Here is an 11,045-nt window from a genome sequence, read left to right as displayed (position 1 = left end):
TATGCACATATTAATGATATGGTATTATAGTATTTATAATTGTTATGGTGATAGTACAAAAGCAGATAGGACTCGGCTAAATATGACGTATAACTACGGTTCAAATATATCGAATGGAAAAAAAAACAAATTACGAGAATTAGTCGTCCATATTATTATGGAAAACTCGCGAACAGCGAACAATTTTATTTTTTCTTGTCTCAAGACTATAACATAAACCGTTATAAACGACCGTGACAAACAGTTGCGTAGAGCTTTTCCGTCCATGGCGTCGTGTTGTGTCGTCCGTGTCACATTCACAATTTTTTTTTGTTCTTGTGAACCAAGTGCGTCAAGTGTAAGTTATTCGACCGATCTGTGTAAGTTTTTCCTTCGAACCGTGACCGATCCGTATCACGCTGTGTATGTAAGTTTATTGAGTGGTCTGAACTCGTCTTGTTAATACATAATATTATACGTCATATTATATAGTGTTTTCGTCGTAAATGATAATCGAAACCACCCAAAGCGGGGGTGAAGGGGATATATCCCTCCCATGACCTTTATTTAAATGTTTAATATTAAATAATATCTGATAACCAAAAATTATATTTTTAATAATTAAATAGTGTATGTTAAAAATCAACCATATCCCCCCCCCACCAATAACAAAATCATTTGACCTCCACTGGTTTGAAACCAAATATTATAGGGTGGCTTACCCACTATTAAAAATATTAAAATCATAACCACGCATTATCGTTTATTTTTGCTTGCAATTGGTTCACGTTATAAAACAAAAAATTCATTTATACTATAATAATCTACCGCAGGTGGATCGACCAATTCGATACCATTTCGGTTACACCCCGGGCAACGCATGAGTTATAGCACTTATAGGTGATATAATCATTTCATATAAACTTATATATCATCAATAATTATAGCATATACCATTATATTATTGAGGGATTTGTATTATGTGAAATTCTATAGCCGGAAAACATATATGTATATAGTGTATGCCATATGGGTTATAACAATATTGCAATTATAATAAACAATTATTATAGAATATTAGAATTACGCAAAAAAACACGGTCCAAAGAGGGGGGTGTGGGTATCACCATATCGCCCCCCCCCCCCATACTCGTATTTACCACTAGTCACGATCGATGCGTTCATGAGACCTATAATAGAATATTAGAATGTGTGTGATGCATTATTAGCTATCTCAGAGTTATAGGTTGATTGCATATTATAATATTTTGTAATATGTGGTGACTGCATGCCTCGCACGATATTACGTTGTTCATAGATATTTAAAATTGCCAGATTTAGGGTTTTTAAGATAAAACTAATAATAAAATGCTATACTATTTGAGAAAAATCTGAAATACACAGTAGTTCTATGTCAAATTCGGGAAGTACCTCTCACATTTTATATACCACGTTTAATGTTTTTTTAGGCAGTGTTCATTAGACGCTGCCCAGAAATATTGCTTTGAAACGGAAGGTCCTATATGGCTATATAAACTATTAAAGTCAGTTAGTTTAAGTCGTTATAACTACAATACACCATGAACCACCTTTAAATTGTTAAGGCCCTAAATCCTAATGGCTATAGGTATATAATTTACTAGTTGTGGTTTAGCCCTAAACGTCTTGAAACACATATTATTTATACCTAAAGACGCTCGGAATCTAACAAATAAATTTACTATTCAGAGTATCAAGTGTGACGTTTATTAACTGCACTTTTGTTTGAGCCTAGTTATATAAGTACTGTTTAACTGTTTTATGGCGGCAAAATAACTGCACGACTGTACGAGGTATTATGGAGATTGGAGACATATTATACTTAGCCCCATATAATATATATTTTTTTATGGCAGTCGTGTCGTGTGATTCGAAAATTTAGTAGGTAAAAACGATTGGAGACATATTATACTTACTACTTAGCCCCATATAATATATATTTTTTTATGGCAGTCATGTCGTGTGATTTGAAAATTTAGTTGGTAAAAACGATTGTCAACTAACCTATTGCGTTTGTATGAATGTGTGTACAAAGTTGAATTAGATATTATTTGGTTCCTCTAAAATAAATATTTTGGACGACCGGTCGTTACGATAAACTTCGACGACGCGTCGAACGGGAGTGGCGGATAGATGGCGATGGCGACGCGTCGTGCGGCGGTACACGTCGCACAAAAAGCGGCGGCGGCGGTCAGCTGTTGGCGCGTACGCGGCGTGCGTTTCACGTGATCCCCCCGGCACGCCGCCACCGCAGTGCAATCGGTTTTGTTCGACCGCCGTCGGTAGCTCGCTGGCACACAACGGCCGCGGTACACGTCAATAACCCGTTGGCCACAGTCGCGAACACAGTCTTGGTATCGACGTACCGTCGCTGCCTGCCGCCGCCGCAGCCGTCGAGTTTACATATTATTGTTATTGTTGTTGTCATTACCGTCATCGTCGTTGTTGTTACCGTCGCGGTCGCCGCCACCGACGCTGTTGTCATTCGAGTGCCGTGCGTTTTTTTGTCGTTTTCCGAATTAAAAGTTTGTTTTCTTCTTCTCCGGCCATCCCAGTGTTGTGCGTACTACATCCGCCGCATTCTACCCTCGCACGACCGTTTAGTGGCCCGCGTCTCCGTGGAGTTCGCTTGAGTGTTCGTGTGTGTGTGTTTGTGTGTGTGAGTGTGTGTACATGTTGTCGCGTGCGTCCGCGATCTAGTGCTTGTCATTTCGTCCCCGGGGGACACTGGAAGAATATAACAACACAAGTTCCCGTCCGGTTTCGATTTGGTCCGCGAAATATTGATTCACATCATAAATAACCATATTATTACCTAGGTATACTAATTTCAGCACACGCTATATAGGCATACCTATCGTAATTCGACAATAAATTATACCCAAATATTAAATTGATTAATAATACAATATACCAAAGGCTTATAAACATTCGACCAGTGTGACCGCCGCCACCGCCGCGATATACCTACGCGAATCCGGGACGAATAAAGCTCTCGATAAAATCTATCGTCACGATAAATTTGCGTTCAACATAGATATATAGGAGGAGACGCGTATTCTAGAGAGAGGCGTATAATAATAATATTATACGATCACATTAGACCGATTGTGCAGTGTACGTGGGCGTAGGTACGCGTGTGTTGATTGAAAACTTACCGCGGCCGTGTGTTGATCATCTCGCCGTCGAATATGAGCATCGCCGCTTTGTTACAAGCCGCCGAGTACCTGGAAAGGCGCGAAAGAGGTAAGTTTACCGCGTCGCCACCGTACCCCCCCGCCACCGTTCGCCGACACCGCAGCCGCGAACGACGGAGCCGCCGCCGCCGACCGCGTAAACACGGTCGTATTTTTTGCAGAAGCGGAACACGGATATGCTTCGCCGATGCCGATCACAATCGATCTCAAAGGGTCTTCGAAGAGGCCAAAGACGAAGAAGTCGCAGGGAAGCCGGTGAGTGGTCGCCTTTTGTGTTTACTTATCGCGCCTTTCAAAACGCGCGGGTTCGAAATCCCCAGCGTTTCGAACATGGTGAACTCCCGTAAGGTGTATTGTTTAAATGCTAAAAGAAAAATGTGAACGAAAACGGTATTTAAGAAAATATAAAAGAAATATATGCCAGCCAGCATAACACGCGGAGGTTAGGTATAGGATGTCGCCGTGCGCGTTGGCAAAACGGGTAGAAAAAGTCGCGACGTGACCTTTTAAATGTCAAGGTTAATAGAGCCAGCACGCTCGCTTGGGTGACAACGCTACCGATTCCTTCCCTCCCCCCCCCCCCAACCTGCACAACCACCGGACGACTTTTGTGGAATACGTAACTATTTTTTTCGAAACTCATGGTCTTTTGCAGCTATGTAGTTATTGTCACCGTTGATGCAAACCCACGAGTCGCACACGACGTGCACCTCGACGTGCACCATATGTGATATTATACATAATATATCGATATAATATTATGACGTATAATATCTGCATATAGGTAGAGGACATATGTTCATTGTTACAACCTAGGTAGGTACCTATCCATTCCAAGCAGAGTAAACAAATTCAAAATGTTGTAGATTTTGTATGTTTTCTTCGATTTTATAGCAAATAGAAGACTGGGGCAGTAAAAAGTCTTGATACATAAATTTGTGCAGTAGGTAAACACTATGTTCATCCACTATTCGACCTGACATTATATTTTGAGTTGGATAAAGAGTACTAATAGTAAAAGGATACGTCATTTTTCGAATGCTTCGGTACCTACCTATATAGTTATAGAAAAAGTGATAAACAAATAAACCTATTAAGAAATATACGCAAGTTCCATACACGAAATCAAATTATTAATGCTTTTGATTATACCATTTTCTTTTATTATTTACTCCAGCCATCACTCATTCTACCCAATTCCTGAACCTATATTAATTTTGATGTTTCAATTCAATCACTTACGAGTACCTTTAATAGTGTATTTAATATTTATGTGTGTATGTGTGTGTAAATCATTTTGACAAATAATATTTATATTTTTTATTTTATATCGTTCTCATTATCGGTACCTACGTTGTTTTTGTTGAATCTGATTATAAAAAATAATATTATGATGATATCTGATAGCGCCAGGTTATATGTATAATTATTATTCTTTTATAAACTTTAAATTTATTAAATAATAAACTATTAGTTCATATGACATTTATATATGTGTTTGTCAAAAAAAAAAAAAAAATAATAATATTTTTTTATCTAAGATTATGAATTAAAAATTTATATTTTTTGTTATTGTGATTGTGCTTACTTAATTTTTACAGATTTATTATCATCTAATGAGAAAAAGAATTATCACCAAGTGTAAACTTTTTACTCTAAGTTTTTAGTCCATTTATTTAATTTCTCTGTTTAATTATTTTAATGGTTGAAACTAATTTTAGTTTTCTTTCTTATTTTAAAGAGAAGAGGATATTTTTGGAAAAAAAATATCAAGTCTAATATGACACTTTCACATTTTCTTTTAAAACTGATGTTTGTGTTTTTCTTTCTTACTCCACCATCTCATTTTGCTAAACTTTTCTTCGTAATTATGAAGATAGACTACTTTTATCTTCTCCATCCCTACCCCAAAGCATCTCTTACAGTTGCTAACTTACACGAGACAAAGGCTTCCGGAAAGGAAATTGCTATCACATGTATATACACTTCTCTATGGTGTTTACACGTTGCTGATACGGTTGAGGGTGTGTTCGCTGGTTTTTCAACTCCTTGTGGCGTAGGATATAATATTTTATCAGGTTTTTTCTATACATAATATGTAGGTATATTGATTGAAATCAGAAAATGTATTTATGAAAGTTTTTTTTTTTCAATTATACTATAGTTTTGTATTGGCTAGGTAGTAGGTATTTACATTTTTAATTACAACTGTACCAAAAAGTTTCTATTGAAATAATTGAAGTTTTTATAAGAAACTTTTATTTTAATTTTTACACTATAGGCACAGGGTTGCATAAAACAGTTTAATCTTTTGTATCATTCTAAGGTTTTCTTAAAAAGAAATAACAGTAGGTAGGTACCTATTTTATGTATTTCATGTAATAAATAACGGAACGAAATATTATTGACTTGAAGACGTTATGTATTCTATAAATCTATAAAATATATGATAAAATACCTTTTTGTCCTTGACCTCTTTGTCGTTACTAAATGTTAGCTGCCGATTACGTTATATTCGAAGTTTTGTCAGCGCGAAAACTCTATACCATTCTATCACTTAAAACCCTTAAAGGTAAAATAATTCAGTATGCAGCATAAATAGCATTAATAATAGGTAAAAAAACTTATTTTTGTAAAGCAGTAGTTATACTTTACAACGTTTCGTAAAAATTAGTTATTTTGATTCACATACTTATCCGAGTACTTAACTAAGAATATATATCTATGTAACTAGGTAGGTACCTGCATTTACTACAATTTTTTTAAAAATAAAGTTCATGTTTAACGATTTTTAGTGTTTTAGTATTATGAGAAAATGTAAAAACATTGTAGAAATTTCGAGGGAAATTTATAGTAAAAATTGTATGTTATTACAATAATAATTAGATTCAAATGTTTACAAATCATAATACACATATTAAATATCTTTGTACCTAACATACATTTTACCACTAATTTCAAATATAATACCTATTTATCAACAATATACAACCTTTATGATTTACTAGATGATTTTATTTGGAAAAAATTTAACTAAGATTTTATACCATTTAGAAATAGTTCTATGATAGTTTAGGTTTATCACAATTTTTTCATAAACTTACAAGGATTTGAAAAAATGATTTATAAAAATAATTACTTATTAATATGTGCTATCATAAAAAAGTTATTGGCTTGAAACGTAATTGTTGGTCCAATAACGGTCTCATAACAAACAATTAAGATTGATTTAATCAATAGATTTAGCCTCGGATTTAGCCATCGAAAAACTGTATATAAAAAAAACAATGAAATTTCTAACTAAATCAAAACCAGTTTTGATTAGTCCTATTTTTACATCTCTTTGTAATTTTTTTAATTAGAAAATATAATAATCTTAAATATTAGGCGTTTTGATTGATTATTTATTTTAGCATTTTCTAAAAGCGATATAATTTGCAATAATTTTCCTGTTTTAGTTACTAGTATTAACATTGAACACATTGAGTTCTTTAAATTTCATAAATTACTAAAAAGCTATATAGTTAACTAGATATAAGGTTCATCGACTACTGTTTATATTTTTACAAATACTATGATTTATTATCGCAATAATGATTATTGTTTCATTGCTCATTGATCATCTTGTAATCTGTAGATTATATTATTATACACATAGGTAAAGGGTTATTTATTAAAAAGAATTCAATCACATCTTCTGTAATCTTAATAATGTTGTATATTTAAATTTGATTAACTCTGTATACGTTACCTATGTAACACATATTATTTTTCATGTATTCAATTTTTAAATAACTATATGTATGTGTGGCCCAGTTATTGAGCATGTCATTTTGAGGTTTTGGCTTAAAGCCAAACAATGATGTTTTTACAAAAATTAAGGGGAAAACATAACGTAAATTTTGATGTGCTTGTATTATATTTATTAATTGATTTATCGTTTGTTTTTGTTACAGAACAACTCATAATGAACTGGAGAAAAACAGGTAAGACATTTGTATTTTTCAATATTCTCGATAAATAATAAGCACACGATACGATGCATTTAAACTATATCTGAAGTCGGTCATAAGCCATATACTATTTATTGCTCATTTCAAGAGGCAAAGGGCCAAATACTCGCTTGGTTGTTATGAACATACTATCTTCTTTTTCTGTCCGCCTATCTCTTTCTGTTTTTCTATATGATCATTGTTATTTTTGGCTTTAACTACCTCGCGTTTATAATTATACTACACATTATCAAAAAACGATTCGAAGAAGCAGGGATCAAATTGAGTTAGTTTAGACATATTATACTACGTACATTTCCTGTAAATTATATTGGAAATTATCTGGAATTTTTACCTTGATATTTATATTGGAATATAATAACTACAGTACATCATTACTGACCTTGTTTTAATTTATGAATATTTATGATAATAATAAAATATAAATATTGTTATTATTATTATTTATTTATTTATCGGAAAAAAATATGCAGGGATATTTTAAAATGATAATATATCAAGTGTATAAGGTAGTGTACAATACATAAATTATATTATTTAAATAAAGTTTATGATAAATTCTAACTTTTATTTGTATTTCAAATAATATGTGTCGCCATTACGGTTGTTTACATAAATTATTTAATATATAAAAAATAACAAGAAATAGGTAATTTTTAAAAACAAACATTAAATTAGAAATAAATATAAGGCATATTAAAAATCTTCTAATCTCCGATAGGAAGCTGACAAATAATGTACGTTTATAATACCTACGCGTAAAAAAACTGAAGGAAACTACTTTCGCTAAAACGATAACTATTATGGGTACTGTCATGAAAAAGAGTAGAGGTAAAATCAAATGGGGTCATCGGTCTTCAAATATGATAAACCCCGTGGTGATTATACAAGTATTGAGATTTTTGTATTGTTCAATCAGCCTTTCATAAATAACAAATAATCAGTATTTGTTGTACTACTTTTATTACAGGCACCTACTATAAGTTTGGTGCGATTTTTTTTTAATCGATGAGTGATGACTTATTAACAAACAAATATTCCTATGTTTTTCAAATGAATTATAAAATAAATGATAAATATACCATGATAAAAACAATCATTTTACAGATGATTAATGCACAATAATTTATATCATTGTACAATGTACATGTTACCTATGTTATAAAATAAGTGTAAAATGAGTTTTAACGCGAATTGATGTGTTGGATATTAGTTTAAATATACAAATGTATGACAGTTTATAACAATTAGTTACATATCTATTGGTATTGAAATACGAAATATATTTTGACATTGTATTCTCAATAAAAATATTGTGTAGGTATTGAATATTGCATTTGTTGGTAAATATCAGTATGCACTTGTGTTATAGAACTTCCTGAGCCTTTAATTTATTTTAATTTTATTATTAGTTTAAAATTAAAATTTTTAATTATTTGGAAGAGCACCAGAAATACAAATCACGTTGTTTGTTAGCCACTGTAACGGTATTGTTATTTATATTTATTTTGGCAAATTAAAAGTGATTATAAATAAATTAAGATTGATATACCTTAAGTATAATATATAATATAATATATTTTTTTCCACATTGGCAATAAAATATTGAAATATATGTCATTTAAATAATATAATAAATAATATCCATAATTACTTATATTCAAAATTATGATTGATGTTATCATTATTCCTACTTCTTAATTTCTAGTTATCAAGTAAATGAGATCCTAAAGTACCAATAGAATATTTAATTATTATATAACTACAATATTTACTTATATATGTTTATATATGTTTAAAACTAAACTTAAAGTGGTATTACCGCTTATTTGTTAACTTAACTGTTTTTGAAGTTGGTTCAGGTACTTAAATCTTATTGCATTTTAAAAATAAACATGTATTTTTTACGGAAATATATTTTTAATATTTTTGTAATGCATTGTTAAAATATTTAGACAGTTTATGGATTTTAGTCACTAAAAAGAAATATTTGTACTTTAACGCGTCGTTACATAGACAAATAGTTAAAAATTAATTAGTTTAAGCTGATACAGTTTCTATAATTTGTTTAATCTGTTAGCTATTTTATATGTAATAGAATTCAAGCTAATTATTTTTGTTGAATAAAGTTCCAATTACGAAAATATTAGAAGAAATATACGGTACCCGGGCGTGGTCGTTGAGCTTTTTTGACGGGTTCGGAAACATTAAACGAAGCATTTATACTTTATAGAGATTCGCTTTTTGGCGGTAGTAAATTCTGAAAATTCATTCGAAAACATCCCATCTATTCTTGTTGACAGTTTTAATTTTATAGCGTCCATAAAATGACCAGGTATTATATATTTTTATAACCCCGATCGAATGCTTGTGCACAGTAATTATGATGGTGGAGCGGCTTACGCGGGGAAAGAGGATTGTCCAGATAACGTTTTTATTGTCAGAGGAATCGATTTTTTCCCTTTTTTTCCACATAACACCGCAAGTTTATCGTGCAAAAAGTTTGGTCAAACTAACACCCTTCGAAAAAAAAAAAAATCGACCTATAGGGAGTGGTCTTGTTGATGGTTTTGTGTAGCGTTTTAGATGCATGCGTGTAGTTGATAGATACTCGTGTTATACAATTTGGTTGACAGCAATAATTGATTTTTAAATTTCATTTTCTGAAATTGATTTTTACTGAGATCGTCATGATTTACGTAATTTTTTCGTCATGAATCATGATCGTATCAATTTATAAAATTACTAATATCATAATATAGTTAGGGCATTGCACAGTACATAACAACATTCGAGTTTATTTTAAAGATAAGCCGGATTGTTTGACTTAGGTTTCGTCTGTAGGATAGCATAGGAACTATATAATATTGTATTGATAACAAGAAAAAAATATGAATACATTTTGATTAATTTTATAGTCGTCTAAACATGATTAAATTTGATTACTTTTTTAATTTTTCAGTATACTTATATACTATATGCATACTAATTAGTAATTACTATTTGCGTGTTGTAAAATGCATTATCATGTAATCTGATTTTAACGTTAACCCTAATGCTTATTATAACGGTAAGACATGAAAAATTGTTTTTTTTTAAAAATTTTTTTCTAATTTAAATAAAATAAAATAAATTCAAGGTATTTTTCTATGCTTTTGGAAAAATGTCAAATTCGAAAAAGATTATAATTATATAGCACTGCAATGGTATCTATATGTATAGTAGCTATACCATATCAAGTCGTAATATTTCAAATCAATATAAACTGAGGATTATATACATAGACCACTAATTACCATTACCTAATTACTCCATAGTTGTATATAGTTGTATAATATAATATCAACAATTGATGCTTACCTATAATATACAGGGTAATATACCCTGTAATATACGACAGAATAGTAATGTATACCAAAAGAAATTTTTATCATTACTAAAACTCAGTTGAATTTTTGACTATACTTATTGAATAATATTTTGTCTCATAGGATCATAATATTGTATTTTTTTTCTGTATCTATCCCTTAATTTATAGCTTAAAAATACATACTTTTAGACTTAAGTATAATAATTATATGTTCCACGTCTCTATAGACTAGATAGCTTAATGTATACCTACAAAATGTTTATCACACATTCGTCATCATTCATTATCACATTCATCATATCTATAGTATAATATGTTATAAAATATAATATATAATATATATTGTATTAATTTTTTTATTCGTAGGTACTCCGGTGGTACTCGTAATCTATGCATTGTTTTCGTATTTTAAAATTATTGTATTATTGTATAGGTATTCAATTAATT

General features: G+C 31.1%; 1 protein-coding gene across 1 annotated transcript in view; it reads left to right on the top strand.

Moving 5' to 3' along the window:
- Positions 1-2,332: 2,332 nt before the first annotated feature.
- The window catches only part of LOC132942131 (max dimerization protein 1-like), a 175,013-nt gene continuing 166,300 nt past the window's right edge, over positions 2,333-11,045 (top strand). Inside the window, exons 1-2 of the mRNA XM_061010440.1 lie at positions 2,333-3,470; positions 7,172-7,201. Of these exons, the coding sequence (XP_060866423.1) occupies positions 3,403-3,470; positions 7,172-7,201 (98 nt within the window). The 5' untranslated portion in view covers positions 2,333-3,402. The remainder of the gene's footprint in view (positions 3,471-7,171; positions 7,202-11,045) is intronic.

Source organism: Metopolophium dirhodum, chromosome 3 (assembly GCF_019925205.1).
Source record: "Metopolophium dirhodum isolate CAU chromosome 3, ASM1992520v1, whole genome shotgun sequence".
In the NCBI taxonomy this organism is placed as follows: Eukaryota; Metazoa; Arthropoda; class Insecta; order Hemiptera; family Aphididae; genus Metopolophium; species Metopolophium dirhodum.
This window is presented reverse-complemented; position numbering and strand designations above follow the sequence as displayed.